The following is a 23,697-nucleotide window of genomic DNA, read 5'->3' on the forward strand; positions in this document are numbered from 1 at the left end:
CACCTTCTTCATCAACATGTGTCAAAAATAGTTATTCTCTACATAAACACAGCGGAGCTATATCGGCCGCTAGGTCGCTTGTTTTATTAGTGGTAAGTTGAAAGACTTTTTAGCTCCGCTGTCAGCGACGCGGAGCTTATCAAATAGGTTGATTTTCCGTCGTCGTCCGTCGTCCGTCGTCCGTCGTCGTCCGTCGTCCGTCAACAATTGCCTTCTCCTCTGAAACCGCAAGTCCAATTGCTTTGAAATTTTATATGCAGCTCACTTGGGGTGACCTCACTTAAATTTGTTCAAATCATGGTGAAATTTGCATATTTGTATTTTTGGGGCATTTTTTGGTGTTTTTGGTAAAACAATCTTCTTCTCTGAAACCGCTTGTCCGATTGCTTTGAAATTTGATATGCAGTTTACTTAGGGTGACTTCAGTCAGATTTGTTCAAATTGTGGTGAAATTTGCATATTTGTATTTTTAAGGCAATTTTTGTCATTTTTGGTAAAAAAATCTTTAAAAATCTTCTTCTTCAAACTACCAGTCAGATAGCTTTGATATTTGGTACATATGTCTCTAGGGATGATCTATTTCAGATTTGTTCAAATTGTGCAGAAATATGCAAATTTGCATTTTTAAGGCAATTTTTGCCATTTTTGGTCAAAAATGTATTTCTCAAAAAGTACTGGTCTGATAGTTTTGAAATTTGGTATACAGGTTTCTATACACGAACTAAGTAATATATATTGAATTTCTGATGAAATCTGTAATTTTGTATTTTGGGGCAATTTTTGCCATTTTTGGTCAAAAAATGTGTATTTCCAAAAGTACTCATCTGATAGCTTTGAAACTTGGTATACAGGTTCCTACAGATAAACTAAATGATATTTATTGAAATTATGATGAAATCTGCAATTTTGTATTTTTGGGCAATTTTTGCCACTTTTGGTCAAAAAATGTGTATTTCCAAAACTACTCATCTGATAGCTTTGCAATTTGGTATACAGGTTCCTACAGATCACCTTAATGATATATATTGAAATTATGATGAAATCTGCAATTTTGTAATTTTGGGGCAATTTTTGCCATTTTTGGTCAAAAAATGTGTTTCTCAAAAAGTACTGGTCTGATAGCTTTGAAATTTGGTATACAGGTTTCTACAGATGAGCTAAGTAATATATATGGAATTTCTGATGAAATCTGTAATTTTGTATTTTTGGGGCAATTTTTGCCATTTTTGGTCAAAAAATGTGTATTTCCAAAACTACTCATCTGATAGCTTTGAAATTTGGTATACAGGTTTCTATAGATGAACTAAATGATATTTATTGAAATTATGATGAAATCTGCAATTTTGAATTTTTGGGTCAATTTTTTCCATTTTTTGGTTAAAAATGTGTTCCTCAAAATTATACTGTTTTCGTGTCTTGTAAGCCCTTGGGGCTGGGTGTGGCAACCAAGCTGTTTAAGACCACACATGACACTTTAATAAATAGATATAACATAACATAACATAACTGCTCTAACAGCTTTGAAATTTGGTATACAGGTTTCTATAGATGAACTAAATTTGATCTTTTGAAATTATGATGAAATCTGCAAATTTTATTTCTGGGGGCAATTGTTGCCATTTTTGGTCAGAAAATTTTATTCTCCAAAAAACTACTCATCAGATAGCTTTGGTTGACATGTTCTTAGGGATGATCCGATGTGATATATTCAAAGTATGATGAAATCTTCAATTGTGTATTTTTGCAGCTATTTTAGCTACTTTTTTCTGGCCACTGAATTGAGCTATCAAAGATTTCCACCTTCTTCATCAACATGTGTCAAAAATAGTTATTCTCTACATAAACACAGCGGAGCTATATCGGCCGCTAGGTTGCTTGTTTTATTAGTGGTAAGTTGAATTATTTTTCTCGTAGGACTATTACATCTGTTGTAGTGAGATTTAAAATGTTACCATTGTGTGCATGCATCCACTAGGAGCTCTAAGAATAAGATTAAGAATTAATAGGAACTTTTATGAATAATCGGCTGTCAGTGACATGTGATAGGTGTTATTTGCTTTTATTTGATGGTGGTGGTGATAAATCAGTTGAAGACTACACTTATTTTGAAAGAAAGGACATTGAGGAAAAAGACTCTGATGCTGACGTAAGTAACCAAGTTTACCTTCAGATTTACTGTTTTCCACATAAAGCATTTGCATTTTGTTCAAATCAAACATTGACTGTGCTGAGCTTGTCAACAACAAAGTTGTCATTCAGGTTCATTTTGATGCAGTTCTTGTAGGTTTAAACAAAGTTGATCACTTGATTAGAATAGTACTATGCAACTGAGCATAAATTATCCTGAAAATGTCAAAATGTTCTTAACTAAGAAAGTACTTTCTTGGTGACTTTAACATTTCCTTAATATATTCATAAGAGCATTTTGATACAATTTGTTCAAAGCAAAGTTGGTGGAATGACTGATATGCAAATAAGACATATAAACTTGATAAATGGTCAAAAATTAAAAACAAAGAATTGCTAGCCTTGAAATTTTTTCTGAATTAAGAAAGTAAAATTTATGGAATTTTACGTGAATATATGTGGTCTTTTCACATATTATTCAACCGGAAGCACACTGCTATTAATGGAGCTATTTTTTTATATTATATGAACAATATGCATTTGAAAGAATTGCAAGTTCTTCGATAATCTATTGTCAGTGTCCGGTATTGGTAAATACAAATATTTATAATTAATTATGATATTCAGTTTGAAACACAGATTATCAATTAGTACAAATGAAAAATGCAAACTTAGACTGTAAAGGATCAAAATTTTGGTGTTTTAATCAATTGTTAATTAAGATAACAATCATGAAGTGATGGAAGAATTCATGACATTGCATTTGTAAATACTTCAAATTGCATTTGAAGGGCGAAGATGATTCTATGAAAACTGAAGAAAAAGTCACACCACATCAAGCATCTCAGACTGAAGTTGATATAACAGGTATTGGGAGTCACTTTGATCTTTATTTGATGTATATCAAGGATTATTCTATTCACTTATGATCTATTTATGAAATTTTAATACACACTTCATCCAATTTTCAACTTGAAGCTTCAATATAATCAATCCTCAGGACATACTAAATCAAGACTAGGAAAATTAATTCACTTTATTGAGACATTTTTTACTGAGATTAGTGTGGTCTCTGACAAGTGGAATTCAAATATATAATGATGATGAGATGAAATTTCCGTACATATAGCTATAGTGGAAATGCAATTGGTAACAGTTAAACAATTCATGTAACAATGGCAACTTCTAACTCATGAGTTCCTTTTTCAGCAGGTGAGAAACCATCTCAGTTGTTATTGCTTGAGGTTGATCCAAAGGCTGAAATCCAAGACTCTGCAGAGAAATACGCACCCTTGATCTTCAACAGTGGAATATATACAAGGTGGAAAGGGAAGCACTATGACATGATGCAACTACAAGTGAAAATGACGGGACAAGTTCAGCATATCTTATCCTGCAGGCCTGAGATCTTAGCATTGCTTGGAGTTAGAAATTATCTTATGAGAGACACAGATGTTGCTGACTTGAGTAACACAGGTAATACTTTTTTAGCTCCCATAGCCATATGTATATATGGCAATGGAAGCTATTCTTATAGGCTAGGGAACTGTCTGTATGTATGTATGTCTGTATGTCTGTATGTCTGTATGTCTGTCCGTCAACATCAAAAACTCCAAAACCGCTGCACATTTCATCTTGATATTTGGTGTGTACATGGATGATGGGCTGTAGATGAGATTTTGTTCAAATGAAGTTGTCATTGCCAAAAATATGCAAATTAAGTGAAAAAATGTAAAAACAGTCAAAATTGAAAAACTCAATAACCACTGAGCAGATTACATGAAAAATTTGCATGTAAGTACTTTGGGCTGACCTGAAATGATTATGCTTTTTTTTATTTTTAGCTCCCATATATGCATATGTATATATGCAAATGGGAGGTATTCTTATAAAGTGGAAAAATGTCGTCTGTATGTATGTATGTATGTATGTATGTATGTATGTATGTATGTATGTATGTATGTATGTATGTATGTATGTATGTATGTATGTCCGTCCACATCAAAAACTCCTAAACCGTGCACTACTGGCTTAGTATTTGGTGTACAGGTGCACCTAGGGTGGAGATGTGAATTTGTTCAAATGAACATGTCAGTGCCAAAAATATGCAAATGAGGGGAAAAAAAGGAAAAATCCTGCAAATGGCTAAAACTCAGTAAGCATCCTTGTGTAATTGGTTAAGTTTATAAGTTGTTCCAGATGTGGATGCACCAGCTGTTCTGGAAGAAAACAATGTTTACTTTCCCTGTAGGGTTTCTGAGTTGATGATTGTATGTTGAAATTTCTCCATGTATCTGGTGTATGGGCAAAGTGTAAACATTGGTTGCATGTTATGTATTTCAGTCTATGTCAAATATTGTAAATGAAAAATCAAGAACAGTTTACTGTGTGCTTGTAAAAGATAACATATTTGTCAATACATAAACTGCCTTGCAGATTGATTGTCTTAAAGATTATCACAGAAGTAGAAAAGGAAAGAAACTAATCAAATTGCTGTAACATATTCACTCTCAGTGCCTGTATAGGCCTATACTTAACTATTTTATCATTACATTCAGCTGTTTGTTATATCTTTATCACTCTCCATGGGCCAAGGCACACTTGGGGTCAATGTCATCACTCTGTGCATGTCTCAGTCTGTCTGTAGTATAGTCCATGTTTCATACAATTGTTGACTTGTTTTGATAACTATATGGGAGCGAACAGTGATGTTGTCACTATTTTTTGATATTGTTGAAAATATGCAAATTAGTGCCAAAAAAGGCGTTTTTGGTAAAAAAATCTTCTTCTTCATAACCGCTGGTCAGACAGCTTTGATATTTGGTATACAGGTCCCTAGGGATAACCCAACTTGGATTTGTTCAAATTGTGATGAAATATGCAAATCTGTATTTTTAAGGAATTTTTTGTCATTTTTGGTCAAAAATTTATTTCATCAAAACCGCTCGTCTGACAGCTTTGATATTTGGTATACAGGTCCCTAAGGATAACCCAACTTGGATTTGTTCAAATTGTGATGAAATATGCAAATCTGTAATTTTAAGGAATTTTTTTGTCATTTTTGGTCAAAAATTTATTTCATCAAAACCGCTCGTCTGACAGCTTTGATATTTGGTATACAGGTTCCTACAAATAAACTAAATATGATATATAGAATATATGATGAAATCTGCAATTTTGATTTTTGGTGCAATTTTGGTCTAGGTCAAAAATGTATTTCTCAAAAACTACTTGTCTGATGCCTTTGATATTTGGTATACAGGTTCCTGGGGTTCTCCTAGTGTGATATAGTGAAATTTGATGAAATCTTCAATTTTTGTATTTTTGGTCAATTTTTGCCGTTTTTGGTCAAAATATTTGTTTCTCAAAAGTTACTCATGTGATAGCTTTGATATTTGGTATACATTTTTATACATAATTATGATGAAATCATCAATTTTGTATTTTTGCAGCTAATTTTGCCATTTTAGGTCAGGCCATCCTGAAATGAGCTATCAAAGATCTCAACCTTCTTCATGTCACAAAAAGTTGCTCTCTACATAACACAGCAGAGCTCTGTCGACTATTGGGTCGCTTGTTTTTTTCAAAACCGCTGGTCAGACAGCTTTAATATTTGGTTAACAGGTCCCTAGGATGACCTTAGTGAGATGATTTCATACAGTCAGGAAATACTTAATTTTGTATCCATGTCTATAGTAGCTTCAGGGACATTGGCCCTATGTTTAAGATAATGTTGTGATTCAGTAAGCATTTGAAATGGTAAACTGTATTTGGTGTTGAAATGCGTAAAAAATAATGAGAAAACATAGCTGAGGTGATTTCAGCAGGTTTGGTTTCCAACAAATATATTCAAAGTTTTTTTCAATGTTAAAGAGTGATGGAGGGGGGGGGGGGGGTCCTGGCAGATTTTGAAAAAAATCCAAACAAATGTCATAAAAAAAATCAGCCACAGAAGGTTTGTCAAAAAGAAAAGGTGGGATAGTGGGAAAAAAAGAATGTACAGTGTATCGGATAAAAAAGATGTTCCTCATCAATCTTCCAGACAACCCCCTTTTATCAAATGGTACACCCCTGATGTATTTTTGTGTGCAATTAACCATGCAGTGTATTTTAGTTTAAGATGTCAATCAAGTTAGGTAAGGATTTGAAAGGAATAGTCAAGTTCACCACAGTAATTTCTTAACTTTATCTCTGTGTCATCATCCTTGTTAATTGGTTAAGTTTGTAAGTTGCTCCAGATGTGGATGTACCAGCTGTTCTGGAAGAAAACATGTTTACTTTTCCCTATAGGGTTTCTGAGTTAATGATTGCATGTTGAAATCTCTCCATGTATCTGGTGCATGGGCAAAATGTAAATATTGGTTGCATGTTATGTATTTCAGTCTATGTCAAATATTGTAAATGAAAAATCAAGAACAGTTTGCTGTGTGCTTGTAAAAGATAACATGTTTGTCAATACATATTAAAACTGCCTTGCAGTTTGATTGTCTTAAAAATTATCACAGAAGTAGAAGACGAAAAGAAACTAATCAAATTGCTGTAACATATTCACCCTCAGTGTCTGTAGGCCTATACTTAACTATTTATCATTACATTCAGCTTTTTGTTATATCTTTATCACTCTCCATGGGCCAAGGCACACTTGGGGTCAATGTCATCACTCTGTGCCAGTCTGTGAATGTCAGTCTGTCTGTATGTATAGTCCCATGTTTCATACAATTGTTGTTTGTTTTGATACTCTAATGGGAGCGTCACAGTATATGTCCACTATTTTGGATCTATATTGATGAACCTGTTTCTTTCCATTGTAAACAGTGAGGTGGCACACCTTATTATTGCAGATTTGTTTGCTGACATAACAATGTCATACTTCTTCCTTGTAAGTCAATCACTTCTTCATGAAATTGCAAGGAGTATTGAAGTGACACATGCTCAGAGTTGAGATTTTCTTTTGTGTCAGATCTTTGTTATGGTGACCTCCTTTGTGTAATACATTTATGATCTGGAACAGATCTCAGGTTTTGATAGTCTGGCATGCCAGACCTCGAACCTGCGTCTGCGCTTGATCCCTGTGCCATGAGCGGTGATATAGCTGCAAGCTGTGAGTAACCGCAGGTTACGAGGTTTTGCTAGAACCAACTGCTCAGGAACGTGATGATGTCAAAACTGGGCTGTCTTTCCTATGCTAATAAGTATACGTGTAACTTTGGATCACCACCCATGATGATGACAGGGCATTTTCACTGTATATACCATACCGGTAGTAATGTACCCACCATGTTTTGCGTATATACAATCCGAAAAAATATGACAGTAAAAACCTATGTTGAACATTTAAAAGGAGGACATTTATCACCAGCTCATCGGCAGTCAAATGGGGCCAACAGTCTGTCAGTTTCATTGGAACAGAGAAATAACATGAAAAAGTAAACTCCATAGAGGATGTCGAGGATCGACAATCGCAAGCAACAGAGCTATCTGGTAAACAAGAGGTTTGCCATATGTCCTGTCGACAAATTCATGAAAACGTAGTTTTTATCAAGAAAATCTGTCATTGCTACCTTGCGCATAAAAATTGGTAATGATGAACAGCCTGAAAATGAAACTGGTCATCATTACCAATTTCTTCAAACCATTCTCAATTGAATTAAGCATTTTCAGCACATTTTGTTTTCCATGTCATGTAGTCGCGTCGTACAGTCTGAGATTAATGTGCATGACAGTTTACTTCCAATCACAATCTGGGACGTACTGTCCCAGTGTAAACTTTTCGCGATGCATGACACAATCATTCAGTCAAGTTCAAAGGCTCTTTCTAGATGCTCTACCTACAGACATGAATAATTAATAGATATGCAAATTCATCTAGCAGATTTTCGAAGCAATCTATGGGACAGTATATACAGCATGCTGGTTCTAGCCATCTCCGACTTCATAACCTGTGGTTATAACTCGCAGCTCCACCACTCATGGCACACTTGGTGTGCCAATCAACTGCACATGCAGGTTCTAGGTCTTGCATGCGAGACTACGGTTTTGAATATGTCTGGATGCCATTCAGGTCTGTATTTCCCATCCCAAACGGTCTTTGAATTCATTTCAATAATGTACATAACAAGTAAAACTTGAATATCTACTCTCCTTTATTCCAGATCTGGAGGAACAAATCACTGAAAGTGGTAGACCTATCTTGTCCAGAATAGATGTGACATCCTCTGTTAGCACACAGGCTAGAAGTTTACTTCTCTGTGATACTAGTCCAAAACAACACAAAAAGTATGACATAAGCTACTATCTAGACTTAGCTCAGATGGAAGTACCTTCCCTAGCAATGAAAGTATCAAAGCTAGAACAAATGCTTCATACATCCTTGAATGAAAAGTCAAAATTTGAGAAAGGGTCGTCAGAAATAAAGAAAAAGCTTGAAGAGAAAATTGTTACACTGCAAACAGAAAAGGTATGTATCAGTAACCAGTACATTACTGGTTATTTATTGTATTTCAAGGCCTCCAGCCCATATACATTACAACTCTCAACAAAAGAAAGATGAAGTCATACATGGCTCTGGAATCAGCTATTTTACAAATTCTGATTTCTTTTGGAAAAAGCATAATAAACAAATTTACATAGATTAATTAAATATCTGGCTGCTGAGTTCGCATAAGACTGTAAAACTTGTCGTAATTCACCTCAAAATGAAAATATGTAGGAAAATTTTTTGTCTCAGTTCTCTATAATAGGGCAAATAAGAAGAAAATGATATTCATCTTCTACCTCTCTCAAGATACAAAACTTACAGACTCTGTCAATTAAATCAATATTATGGTGCCTCCCTTCTTCTATTGCCAAACAAAGTGGAACATCGGAAACGGGCAAATGCGTTAATGTATTTTCTGTTACAAGTTAAAGATAAATATTTCTCAGTTTCCAGTAAACTTTTGAAACCTGAGTAAATACGCAATTTCGGTTTTTGGGAGATACCGTATTGCCATTGTTGCTTACAGACATCAGCTACTCGACTACAAAATTCTGAAAGAAAAATCTTTTTGTCGCCAACTTCCTGAAATACCCAGGCATATCCAAAACCATAAGAAAAAAGAATGTTTTTCAAGGATGTTGCCCATGTGTGTCTCCCTAAATCATCGAGTCTAACTAGCATAAAATATGCATGTTTTGGAAGACGGTCCCTGGGCATTTCAAGAAGCTTCAACCAGTAGCTAACACAACGTTTCATCGTTGTTACAAATATGGGCAATCGCCCACATTCCCCAATCACTGCTTCACTAGTTGTATTGCTAGGAACTCCCATATATTGAGTACACCATTTTCTATGTACCCTTTCAAGTACATCATAACGTTGAAACCCCCAGATTTCCGCTCCGTAACATAAAATAGGAAGAATCATACTGTCGAAAAGCTTGAAGTGACAGTTCATTGGGAAGCTGCCAATCCTATATGAAGCCAGAGAGATTATTTTCATGGCTTTGCTGGCCTGATCAGCTAGGGTTGATACTGCCTTAGACCATGAATTTCGTGAGGAAAGTAGTAAACCGAGGTATTTATAATACGACACTACTTCTATTTCGGAGTTTTCAAAATGCCAGGTCTCAAAACGAGACTTATGACCACCTTTACGGAAAACAACAACTTTTGTTTTTCTAGGTTTACTGTATTTGCCATTTTTTACAAAATTGTGCAAGAACATCGATAAGATGTTGAAGATTACTGACAGAGTCGGCAAATAAAACAATATCGTCAGCATAAAGAAGACAAAATAAATCATACATTTCTTGCGTTAATTGTACACCCAACTGACCTGAATTCATCAACATTGAGTTAAGCTCTTCAATAAAGAAAGAAAACAGAATGGGACTTAAAATACAGCCTTGGCGTACGCCATTGGGACACTCAAAGTATTCTGATATGACATTTCCAGATCTTACACACGCTTTAACACTGCTATACATGGAGTGTAGAATGTTATACATTCTCCCTTTAACACCCAAAGATAATAATTTATACATTAACAAGGTGTGGTTAATCCGATCAAAGGCTTTTGAAAAGTCAATGAATAAGCAGTAGAATTTCCCCCTTCTGACACTTAAATATTTTTGAATTATGGCATGCAAAACAAATAAATTGTCAACTGTGCTATGACCTTTGCGGAATCCTGCTTGACAATCAGACACTATATTCATTGATTCCGACCATCTGGTGAGCCTTGCGTTTAGAATGGAAGTAAAAATTTTACCCAGTACATTTAACAAAGAGATGCCCCTATAGTTGTTCACATCATCCCTGGATCCCTTCTTAAAGAGGGGAATGACAATAGCACTGGACCATTCAGTGGGAAAATTTCCAGAATCAAAAATATAATTAAACAATTCAACTAAAAGTGGAAGAATTACATTAGCAGAGTACTGGTAAAATTCACTTGGAATCCCATCGGGACCAGGTGACTTGCCATGTTTTAAACTACGTAAGGCACTTATGATTTCTTCTTCTGTGATAGGTGAGTTGATGACGTCATCAGAATGTAAATCAGTTTCCCCTAAAGGTACATAATTGTCAACTAAATCCTTAATAGTGTGATAAAAATCCATGTCATACTGATTACCATCTTGTGTGTTACATTGAAATGTTTTGTACAAATCACGAAAATAAGTATACCATGTATCCATGTCAATGTCATTACGAACAGAACCCTTTTTAATAATAACTGATTTTAGCACACTCCAGAACTCCTTGGAACCTGTGGAAGACGCTTCAATTAACCGTGTTTTGATGGAACGTTGATATTCACGTTTACTTTCACGACATGCCTGTTTGAAATTCCTTTTCGCCAATTTGTAACTGTCAAGGCTTGAAGTTGTGAGATTTTGTCTGAAATGAGACAACTTTTTATACATAACAGATTTTGCGGTTTTACAAGTCTCTCCAAACCAAGGTGGTTGTTTTTCAAACGTACGCCTATTGTGTTTACCACCGGGGGAGTAGCATTCACTACCCGCAATCTGGAGTGCTTCATTTAACTTTGCAATGGCGATACTTGCATTAGGCAGTGAAAACGTGGCTTCATCCAAACACATTTGGACATTTTCAGAAGCCAGACTTGGAAGGAATGCACGTTTACCTTGTTCAGACCATCGATAATGACCCTTTGTATTAACTGTGGAATTCAACACATTTGCATGGTCGGGCAAACTGAAAACTGATTGCTTTGTAGCCAGGTGACAAATAAGTGGGAAATGATCTGATTCGGTCCTCAAAAGAACATCAAAATGTGTAATATAATTGAAAAGTACAGAAGACATAATGAAATAATCAATGACACTGGCTCCATTTGCTGCAACACATGTAACATTCCCGTATTTGTCATTTGACAGCCTACCATTTACAATATGCATATCGAATTTTTTACAGATACCTACAAGTGTGTGACCAGCTTCATTTACAATACCATCCTTGGAATTACGTTGGCATTGAAAACTATCAGATGTATACTCTGTGCCCATAATAGGTAGATATTTTGTAGAATCATCTAAAATAAAATCTGGTTCTGTTCCTGTCCTTGCATTAAAATCCCCAGTGACAATAAAGAAGGAATGTGGAAACAGACTTTGTAAATTAGCAAGATAATTGCCCAGCTCATCAATGGTAGAAGCAGCATTTTGTGGTCGAATGTAACAGCACAGAAAAATAACATCTCTGTCAAAGGAAAACAAGGATTTATCAAAACACATTGAAATGCAATTGTCGAATTGTTTGAAGTCTACGAACAGAAAGGAAAAGGAAATCCTTGAGAATCAACTAGCAGTCTTAGAAAATCAGAATAGTAAAAGCACTCTAGATCGTCAAAGTGCTGAAAGGGTAACTGTTGAACAACTCAATGACATCCTCATTCTGAAGGATGAAATTAGAGCACTTGAGGATAGAATAAAGGACAAGGACAAAACCATAGATTACTTTAAATATAAACTATCAAAACTACATGTATCTGATGAGAAACAAGATGCAGAGCTTCAGCAAAAGATTGCAGAAATTCGTGGTGAGGACTATCCATCAAAGGAGCCAGAGAAAGGTGAGACTTGAATTGGTCTGTTACAATGTTTACGCATGTTGTGAATGATGAAAGTGAGGTAATTATTTTCATTTTGTTTAGTTGGTGTTCATGACAAAAATAATATTTTATTGAAGGGGACTATGTTGAACTCACAATCTCCCAAAACAAACATGCTCAGAATCACAATATTTACTCATACAGTATCTCAAAATGAAGTAAAGATAGCGTTTTGATGTAATGCAGTGTTGGTATCATTCATTACCTTAGATGTTCTGCCATCTGGTATAAATGTTTAGTTTTGTAAATCTAAATGAAGTATTCTTTTGAGGTCTTGCTGGTAATCATCAAGTAGTTGAACCTATCAGTTACTGCCTCATCATTCAAAATCAATCAAAGCAAGAGTGGAATGAAATGTAGCCCAAGTTTTGCAAGGCAGAATTTAAGCAAAATACTCTTACCTCAAATTCCCCATTATAAAAGATGAAGGCACCAAATAGCTGACTCTTTAAAAATGAAATTTTTACATTGATGATATAAACGGTTGTAGAGGTCAATAACTGTGTTTGATGTTAAACATGCTTGAGCTCAGAAAATTCTCAAGTAGGTGCAGCACTATAAATTCCTCCAGTAAAGTAGTTGACAGCCTTTAATACCTATGAAACTGTATTATGCACAACTTCTAGTACTATATCTCACATACTGATCTTATCACCATGCCAGAAATATAATGTGCCTTGATTAAAGCAACCAATTAAGAGATCCAGGCGACTTAGTAAATTGTTGGGTTTCAACCACTAAGAGAAGTGGTTGAATGCCCTACCAATGAAACTGAATTACATATGACTTCTAGTACGACACCTTATCTAATGATCTGATAACCATCCAGGAAATGTAACACATGCCTGAGCAACCAGCAGCTCTTGGGTGGCCAGGTAAATTAAGGTTTTCACAGCTTTTGAGGGAAGTACTCACAAAGCATTGCTTTGTACTAGAGATACAAGCTACTACTGTGTGACAAAGATGAAGTTACTGGTCAACTTGCACAAGAAATGCCAATGAAACTTGACATTAATTTTATGAAATGAAAACTTTCAGAAATTAAAAGGCTTATTCGGCCTAGTGGATGAAGACTTGGGAACTTACGGATTAGGCTCTGTTGATCCGTGCATGTCTTATGTCCGTCCTCACAGATATCCCGGACATGCCAAAGCCAATTCCTTTTGAACCTGGTACAAGGATAATTCATCATAGCATACATATGCATATCCATTATTACATATGTACCACAGTTTACTTGCATCGAAACGCGCGCGTACTACCGGTATTTGCACTGCAGTGCAAATACCAAAAACATTATTCCATACCTGCATGCAAATGAATAGAACAGCGCGTGATCCTTGTCTTTCAATGTGTTCGCTTGTGTTTTTTAGTTCCTTTGTTTTCTCGATAAAATAAACAGGGGGAAACATATGTAATAATAACAGAACCCCATGGCGAGCGAGCAAGCTTGCCGTACCTGGGGTATTTGCACTCGTGTTTGCGTTGAATCCGGCTGTCCTTTCACTCGCTGCGCTCGTGAAAGCACGACCGCCGATCCCCGCAAACACTCGTGCAAATACCGCTGGTACGGCGCGCTTGCACTCTCTCGCCATGGGGTTCTGTCATATTATTTTTAGCGTGGCATGCATCATTAGGGCTAATTTGCATAATTAATTATATTTGGAAAAGAGCTCTCTTTCTAAGAGAATTCGCCAAATTTGGTGAAACTTTGCACAGATATTGGTCACACAGACCTCTAATATCACATTTACTTGCTAATTTAAATATTTAATGAATTTTCACAGTACTGACTAAAATTTGATGAAACTTTGTACAGATGTTGATATACCAGGGCTGTAATAGCGTGTAAAGACATTTAGCATTTAGTATGAACTTGCATAATTAGTGTGATATGTTTAGAAATACTGCATCAAATTTGACGAAACCTTGTACAGATGTTGATCTACAGTGTTGTAACAGCATGCAAAAGCATTTAGCAGTATCATGTCAATTAATAGCTAATTTGCATATTCAATGAACTTTATAATTAGTGTGATATGTCTAGATTTACTACAAATTTGATGAAATGTGGTACAGATCTCACAGTTTTGTAATAGCATGCAAAGACATTTAGCAGTATCAGGTCAATTAACTGCTGATTGGCAGATTTAAGGAATTTTTTTTAAGTGAGGATGACATATCCAGAAATACTGCATCAAATTTGATGAAATGTGGTACACATGTTGATCTAACTATGCCGCTGATCAAACAAAAACATTCAGCGCCATTATGTCACTTAATTGCTAATTCACATGTTTGATAAACTTTCATAATTAGTGTGATATGTCCAGAAATACTGCATCAAATTTAATGAAATATGGTACAGATGTTTATCTCTCAGTGATGTTATAACATGCAATGATGTGTACAAGTATCATATCAGTTAATTGCTAATTTGCATATTTAGTAAATGTTCATAATTAAAATGATATGTCCAGAAATACTGCATCAAATTTGATGGAATTTGGCTATGTATTTTTTGTTTAAAAGTTTGCTAAAAACACCATCCACTTTTCCTCATATTTTGCTCAAAATCATGTTTTGCAAGATTCATGCAATTTTCATTAATTTATTAACCCAAGATAAAAGAATTGGTTTGGTTCACCATTTAAGCATGACACACCGGCCTATCTCCCCGCCGAACTTCCCCTTTTGTTTCTTTTTACTCCATCTTATTTCATTTATTTTAGTTTTTTCTTCTTCTTTTATTTCCTTATTTTCCTCTAGTGCCTTAGCAGCGGCATCTGACCTTACCTGACCTGCACTGCGCCCCTCCCCCGACCGCCTTCCCTTCTCTTTTGTTCTCTTACTGCTTTTTCCGATTCCAACAACCTTCATTCATTTTTTCACTCATTCTCCCGGCCCCATCCATTTATTTGTTTGTTTTGCCTATTTTACTCAGTACCCCAGTTTCAGTCACTCACCTTTTCTTTTATACCCGGTTTTCTCCCCTGCTTGCCAATATGTTCACACACTCACGATCAGTCCAGCCCCAAAGGGTTGAGGATGAAGTAGACACCATACGAGAAAACACTAATAAGTTGGGTGAGGAAAAAGGGTACACTTTGCAAATTAATGTCAATCACCCAATTTCCTTGCTTCTTTCTTCTCTTCTTGCCAACATTTCAAACGGATTGAACTTAACTCAGGCTGCATCAAACTTTGTGAAATTGTCTCATCATGTTCTTTAAATAACAGCAATTTTGTAGGGCATTAAGTTTGTATGTTACAAATGAGTCATATCAATTTGCTTAAATGTTTTGAATGTCAGTCTTTCAACTCCTGCCATTTAGGAATGAGAAGAGATAATGCAAAGCGATATCAAGTGTCTTCTTAAGTTAAATTTTATCATGAATACCAAAATTAAAGTTTACAACCAAAAGATACCCTTCACTTTTTTCGGAGTGTTTATGATTTATTCAATCCTCAACCAAGCCTTACCGTACTCATGGTGAATTACTTTTTTGTTAATTTATTTGTGAACTTAACTCAGGCTGCATCAAACTTTGTGAAATTGTCTCATCATGTTCTTTAAATAACAGCAATTTTGTAGGGCATTAAGTTTGTATGTTACAAATGAGTCATATCAATTTGCTTAAATGTTTTGAATGTCAGTCTTTCAACTCCCGCCATTTAGGTAATGAGAAGAGATAATGCAAAACAAAATCATTTGTTTTTTTACATATCCTCCAGTTTCAAATGGGAAAGTGATATCAAGTGTCTTCCTCAAGTTAAATTTTATCATAAATACCAAAATTAAAGTTTACAACCAAGATACCCATCGCCTTTTTTGGAGTGTTTATGATTTCATTCAATCCTCAACCGAGCCTTACTGTACTCATGGTTCACGACTTATTTTTTTTTTACTCTATTTGTGACAGGGGTTTCATCTGATCAGACTGAAAGTGGTATTGGAGCTTCAGCGAAAACCCTTGAACCAATACCAATCAAGGAAAATCTGAGTGATTTATTCACTAAAAGACTGTTTGACTTAGCACAAGAAATTACTGATGGTAAGATAATTTACATAATCATGATTTTTTGACACATTAATGGTCCTCCTGCTGAGTGCTTGGCGGGTGAATCTATTAGAAGCATAAACTGAATAAAATAATAAATAAAATAAAAGAACTTGAGTTCTTGTAAATAGAAAAGGCAATTTAAAGGTCACATCAGCATCACAACATACTGTAACGGCCTCGCTTGTAAATATTTTATCTTGAAGCCTCCCTCATGTGGCCAAGGCATATGAAGGTTAGGTTCAAGATTGTATGAGAAGGAGATAGGAGATTGTGTCACGCCTTTGACTATTGGTGAAAACTTATTAAATGAGATCAATCGAGAAGGAGATATTCCATAGTGACATGTTTAATCTGAAGAAACAATTAACCCAAAGAAATTGCACAGAGACAGGGCTTGGCCGAAATCAAGGGGCAATGGAACATCCAGGTGTCATAGCGGCCTTTCCCGTGAAGCCAGTCGCAGATTTGAAAGACCACAAGGGAGGGCAACGCGTTACCCAGGATGCACCTACTGCCAAAGCGGGGATGCATAGCGTCGTGGCGGCTGGGAAGATGACACGGACCCCATGGTACCATGGTCCCTCCGGGTCTGCGACAGCAGCTCATGAAACTTTATTGAAATTTTATCATCCAAATAACATCTAAACAGAAATATGACTAACTGTGATATATGTCTGTATGTGAACTGCTAACGCCACAGATTTTTCTATATTGGTGGTCGGTGGGAGGGGATTTGTGATGTGTACGTTAGTGTTGCAGGAGCTGAAGTGGCGGCAAATGGCTTTGGCCAAGGGGGTATGCATGGATAGCTGATGGTCAGTGATGCGAGCAGATAACGGGTTGGACGTCATGCAAGGCATGCATGGCATTCATATTTGATAGTGAGGGTGGACAAGAAGCAGCTGTGATTCGAGAGGCAAGGGTTCATTGTGTATTTAGTGAAAGTGAGAGGCGTGGTTTTGAGGCAAAGGTAGAATGGCCTGCGTCTCCGTGCCCTTCCCCGAGTTAACAATGATTATAGCAAGCCATAATCATCCATTAAAGACTGACGAAAATTTCCATGTAATGACCACTGTAATGTGATGATAATTTCATAGTGATGTAAGTTTAGAAAAGCGAGCTCAGCAATTCTGATAATCGCAAACAATGAACCATATTTTATGTAGTAAAATGGAATTTAATTTGATTTCTGCTGATAAATCTCTATAAACAATCTTTCTATTGATATTCTATTTTTTTTTTGCCTTGCCTGCTGCATTTTTGCATATTTCTAGACCCTTTTTTTCCTTTTCCATTTAGAATTGAACAATACAACATTGTTTCTTTAAGAATGCTATATTTAGCCAGGTGGAGCTGAAAGAATTGGCATTGCCTCCTTGAGCTAACCAAACAACCACGAACTATGTCTTGAAAATATATTTTAATGTACTCTTCCAGTCTATTCTTCATTACCAAGGGCAAAAGGCTTCTTCTTATAAAAAGAACGTTCTCCTTTATCTCCTCCTTAAACAGAAGAGCTTATAAGTCCCCACGGACTTATAGATTGGGTCATGTCCGTGCGTCCGTCCGTCCGTCCGTCCGTTCACGCAGATATCTCAGACATGCCCCGGTCAATTTCTTTCAAACTTTGCACAAGGATAGTACCCTACCCCATACAGATGCACGTCGATTTGTTTCACAATGCGATCAAATTTGGCCGTGTTAGAGGACTTTTTAGTTTCCACCTCCATAGACTCTCATGTATAAGGCAGCTGTCCATAGACTCCCATGTATAAGGCAGTCCATAGACTCCCATGTATAAGGCAGTCCATAGACTCCCATGTATAAGGCAGTCCATAGACTCCCATGTATAAGGCAGTCCATAGACTCCCATGTATAAGGCAGTCCATAGACTCCCATGTATAAGTTAGCTCTGCATAGAATCCCATGTATAAGGCCAAGTAAATAAAAATTAGTTCCTCATCGTATTCATATAGCAAAAAGGATGCGGTGACACAGTTTTAGCCCCACGATGAAGTCCAGGGGGCTTATAGATTGGGTCATGTCCCTCCATTCACGATGATATCTCAGATATTTTGACAAAATGTCACGTGACCTCGGTGACCTTTCACCTCAAATATACATATTTGTCCATGACTCAGTAACCACAAGTGCTACAACCTTCATAAATGGTATGATGGGACACCTTATGACGCCACATATTGTACCTCATTAATTATGTGCATATCTAATTTTGAGCAAGCCAATAGAGCTAGAGGTCTGATTTTTGGTATATAGGGATAACTTAGCAATACAATTTTTTTTGACAAATTGTCATGTGACCTCAGTGACCTTTGACCTCAAATATACATATTTGTCCATAACTCAGTAACCACAAGTGCTACACCCTTCATGTATGGTATGATGGGACACCTTATGACGCTACATATTGTACCTCATTAATTATACGCATATCTAATTTTGAGCAAGCCAATAGAGCTAGAGGTCTGATTTTTGGTATATAGGGATAACTTAGCAATACAATTTTTTGACAAGATGTCACGTGACCTCAATGACCTTTGACCTGAAATATACATATTAGTCCATAACTCAGTAACCACAAGTGGTACACCCTTCATATTTGGTATGATGGAAGACCTTATGATGCTACATACTGTACCTCATTAATTATGCACATATCTAATTCTGAGCAAGCCAATAGAGCTGGATGTCTGATTTTTCGTATATAGGGATAACTATAGAATAGAAATTTTTTGATCAAATGTCATGTGACCTCTATGACCTTTTACCTAAAATATACATTTTTGTCAATAAATAAGTAACCACAAGTGCTATGTCCTTTATATTTAGTAGGATGGGCGACCTTATGACAACACACGCTTTACCTCATTGATTATGCACATATCTAATTCTGGGCAAGCGAATCGAGCTAGATGTCTGATTTTTGGCATATAGGGATTAATTAGCAATATATTTTTTTTTCAAAATGTCACGTGACCTCGATTATACATATATATGCATAACTCAGTAACCACAAGTTCTATACCCTCCAATTTTGATAGGATATTAGACCTTAAGATGTCACATCTTGGACATCATTTATTATCCACATATGTATTTCTTGGCTGGCCAATACAGCTAGAGGTCTGATCTATTTTCCCGATTTAGAACCATAACTTAGACATGCCTCATGTGTTTCAAATTGGGAAAAACAACATAGACCTATGTGCCCATAGATCTTAACATATACACTCCAGTGATACTTCTTAAAGACCACATTTACCTGCCCCATCAAGACTAATACTCCCCTATTTCAAGTGGGGACTATGTCATTGTCAATGACTTATTGACTTGAAACGTGCCTACAGCTTAAGTTAAAGTTCAATCAACAAAAACTGGTCAGTCTGCAGAATAAAAACAAATGACAAAACTAAAGAGGTCCCTCAAAGCACATATAGACAAGGGTTATTGTATGGTCAGCATCGCTGGAATCACACAATTTGTCAAGATCGAATGAGAAGAAGATAAAAGCATTCGATTTCTTATAAATGGAAAGGCAATTTTAAGGTCACAGCATCATACAGATAATGTCAAATAATGAATAATGAAAAGGTTAATTTAACATAAATATCAAATGTTTACCTCCGTGATTACAAAATACTATCACCAGTCACGTCCATGGTGCTTTTTGACAGTGAGTATTTCTGTTTATCTATTCTTCTTTACTGAGGGCAAGTTGCTTCTCATTGCAAAAAGAACATTCTCTTGCATCTCCCATTTACAACAGAAGAATTTATCAACTTTAAACATACCAGTACAGCAAAGTATACAGTTCCTCAAAGCACATATAAAGTAGGGTTGTTGTATGGTCAGCATAGCTGGAATCACATACCTTGGCAAGATTGTACGAGAAGAAAATAAAGCACTTTCTTGTAAATAAATAGCAAAGGCAATTTTAAGGTCACATCAGCATCATTAGATGCTGTCAAATAAAAGTTATTGTAATGGAAATATTGCATGTTTACCTCCCTATTTTAAGAGTGTTCATATTGCTAATTTTGAAACTGAATTTGTCTGTTTATCTTTTTTAAAGAAAACTTTATGGACTTGAAACTTCTCTGCAAGGATGAATTGACTGCACTAGAACTTACCACCATGCAGTGTCAGTAGTGCTCTTCTTTGATAACTAATTTTTGTGTTTATCTTTTTTTTTAACAGCAAAGCTTGAGGATTTGAAACTTCTCTGCAAGGAGAAATTGACTCCACGAGAACTTGATTCACTCAGAAATCCCAGCAACTTATTCAATATGTTGCGTGAAAAAAATCTCATCAGTGCATCAAACACAGCACTGTTGGAGGATATGTTGTGTAAAATTGGTCTGAATGCACTGGTTGGCAAATATCTCAAACCTTCAACATATCAAGGTAATTGAAATATGAACTGTTTGATTAATGTCATCAATGTTTTAATTTATTAACAAACAGGGAAAGATCATATCTAGTGAAAAAATTGATTGGAAAATCCCTGGAAAATCCCTGGTTAGACGATAAAGTGTTTTTTTCTTTTCAGGGATCATATACGGATGGATAATGTCACACAAAATGACTGGTAATTTATGTGTGTATTTTTAGTTCACGAAATCGAAGCATTGACATGTAAACCACTTGAACAAACTATACAGATATCTTGTAGGCAGTGGCACTTATATGAACAAGAACATGCTTCATGTTTAGCAATGGTTCTGGAATTAGATCACAATAACAAATGTTTTTTTACACCTGTAATTTGGAATCAAGGTGCTAAGTGTTTCTGAGCTGTTTCATCCAAAGTAATGCACACATGATGAGTATATGGTACTCTTGATCTTGAAGTCCAGTGTTGTCCTTAGAAGCCGGGTGCCGGGTAAATAACCCGGCTGTTTTGCATTTTTCCCCGGCTACTTTTAACGTACTAGATTCGGGATTGTACTGCCAGCTGTTATGCGGCACACGTACGATTAGCAGTTTCGCGACCCCTATTTCCCCGCATGGAACTGCACAAACACAAAACAGTTTCTAAATACCCATTTGTGGCTTTTTGAGCCCGATCTTTTATTTGTTAAATAGTGTGATTGGCTGATGGACGCACCTATGGTGTTGCCTTTGTTACGAGCAGTGTAATTGGTTTGACTAGTATCTCAGGTCATTTTTAACGATGGCGTCGAAAAGAAATGTGGCGTCGGCCACTGGCACCTTGCCGATGGAATATTTTTTCCCAAAGAAAGCCCAACAATACATTAGTTTATATATGAAAAACTTCAATTTCGCTGAATTTGTGAGAGAAAGGCGCCGAAAAGATGTGATTTTGATCGACGGTTCGAAGTTCATGAGACTGGCAAGCTAGTTTTCCGCCGCCGCGATGGCTGCCAATGTCACGATCACTACGCGTATGATCTTCTCAACAAATCAAGTTATTCTCAGAGCAATACCAACGCATTTTCTAGATTAATTTTTAAAAAATGAGCTAGAACTGATTTTTTTAGAACCAACTGTTTATTTGAATGGGTATTTTATTTTCATTGATTATTTTTACGTACTAGAATCCATGGTCACAGGCATGTGTGTTGCCGACCGTTGCCGACCGGCGCATCATCGTCACGGCTCACAGCTTCACCGTGGCGCTGATCCCCCGTTGTTTAAGACAACAGGACAATACGTCGTGGATTCCGGCATGGGTTCAATTTCACTGCGCTTCTCCATGTTCTCCATGTTGGGTTGCCCGATAGTGTCTTTCGATGGACCCTCTGAATCATTTTTTTCACGGACTTGTGGAGCAAATTTGAAAGAAAATAGAGTTGTTTCCTTCCGACGCCATACTGCATATCTGCTTTGATCAAATTTGGGGACAGCGAGACGCGAGGATCGTGCACGGTTGGCATTTATTAGTAATTTGTTGCAACATTTCTGTCAATCACTCACTTTGTGTCATAAGTTTCAGAAACTATGTGGTAATGAAGAATGGGAAATGAGCAATGAAATGAGCAGACTGCAGGTGATTTAAGATTAAATGTTAAATCTTCACTGCAAATAAACCATAAGTGTGTCATAGATAATACAAACAAAACAAAATCATGTTTGTTTGATTTGTTGTATGTGAACAACGTCTAAGACACACAACAAAAGTACTCTTTCAGTCTCAGCTAAATGTCACCTCAGATGCCACCAGAGAACACCATTTCCACTCCTAAATTTCATTTTTGCCTTGCGAGAGGGGGACACCCCCTCTCGCACTCTCCCCCCTCGTTCGCTACGCTCACTCGCCACTTGGTCGCTTCCCTCCCTCGCAGTAACCCGTCTACTTTCTTAAATTACCGGCTACTTTCAAATATAAGGACAACACTGGAAGTCATGTTCAAAAGCATCCCAAAGTCAAACTTTTACATTCAGATAATCTGTATGTCGGAACGCTTGAAAGTAGCTAACACATGAAATGCATTCGATGCTGAATTAGGACTGACTTTCCCTTCAAGATAACGTCAATTAATGATTACTTATATATCAACAACATGGAACCAGGTCAGTGTTTTGCCCAGAGTGCGTTCTTGCGTCTTTTGACGCAAAATTAGCAACAATGTCCCGCAAAAATACCGGACATGGGTCACAGGGACGCACTAAAATCAGGGCTAGAATTGTAAGTCCAGCGTCCACAGAGAGACTACTTAGCTAATAGCTACCAAATTACATACTTGATAGCCCGTACAGTTATTGCTTCTCTATTGAGACAATGAAACATTTAAAATTTAGTCTATTTTTTTCGTCACAATGTAAACACTATTGGAAAATCAGTTAGTTTGTTACAGTTTACGATTCAGGGTATGAGCAAGGCGATGTGCGTCCACTGAGCCCTGCAGGCTTGGGGACAGACTCAAATACCAGGCCACGTACGATCCCGATAACCAGGCAATGATTTCGGAAGCGGAAGGCTTGTAAAAAGAAACAACAAACTTTTCACAAAGCAAATTTTATTGACCACCAACTTTGAATGAAACTTTAACTTGTAAATACATGTTTATGCTAGTACAGTGAAGTACGGAGAATCAAATTTTCAGTCACTATATACTAGCCCGGGCACATGGCATCAAACGGAATTGACTGTACGTGTATTTTGGTGTACTGGAAGCTCATGACTTCACCTAAAAATATCATCAACCCCACAATTTTGTTGAAAAACTATATCCCTGACTTTCAAAGTAGTAATTTGCCTTAAATTTCCCCAGAAGGAATCTCATACACTCTCCGATCGTCTGCAGGCCAGAGAGATCGAGGTCACCATGCTGAATTCCTTATATAGTCAAGACCCCCTAGCTCGATTGTAGCTGATCTTAACAAGAACCACCTAGCTTGTCA

At 36.5% G+C, this 23,697-nt stretch overlaps 1 protein-coding gene across 1 annotated transcript in view; it reads left to right on the plus strand.

Moving 5' to 3' along the window:
• Positions 1–2,924: 2,924 nt before the first annotated feature.
• The window catches only part of LOC139143076 (putative leucine-rich repeat-containing protein DDB_G0290503), a 32,411-nt gene continuing 11,638 nt past the window's right edge, over positions 2,925–23,697 (plus strand). The window contains exons 1-6 of the mRNA XM_070713243.1: positions 2,925–2,994; positions 3,340–3,603; positions 8,280–8,584; positions 11,920–12,208; positions 16,171–16,302; positions 20,530–20,736. Coding sequence (XP_070569344.1) covers positions 2,934–2,994; positions 3,340–3,603; positions 8,280–8,584; positions 11,920–12,208; positions 16,171–16,302; positions 20,530–20,736 — 1,258 coding nt within the window. The 5' untranslated portion in view covers positions 2,925–2,933. The remainder of the gene's footprint in view (positions 2,995–3,339; positions 3,604–8,279; positions 8,585–11,919; positions 12,209–16,170; positions 16,303–20,529; positions 20,737–23,697) is intronic.

The sequence above is a fragment of the Ptychodera flava genome, chromosome 1, assembly GCF_041260155.1.
Source record: "Ptychodera flava strain L36383 chromosome 1, AS_Pfla_20210202, whole genome shotgun sequence".
NCBI lineage: Eukaryota > Metazoa > Hemichordata > Enteropneusta > Ptychoderidae > Ptychodera > Ptychodera flava.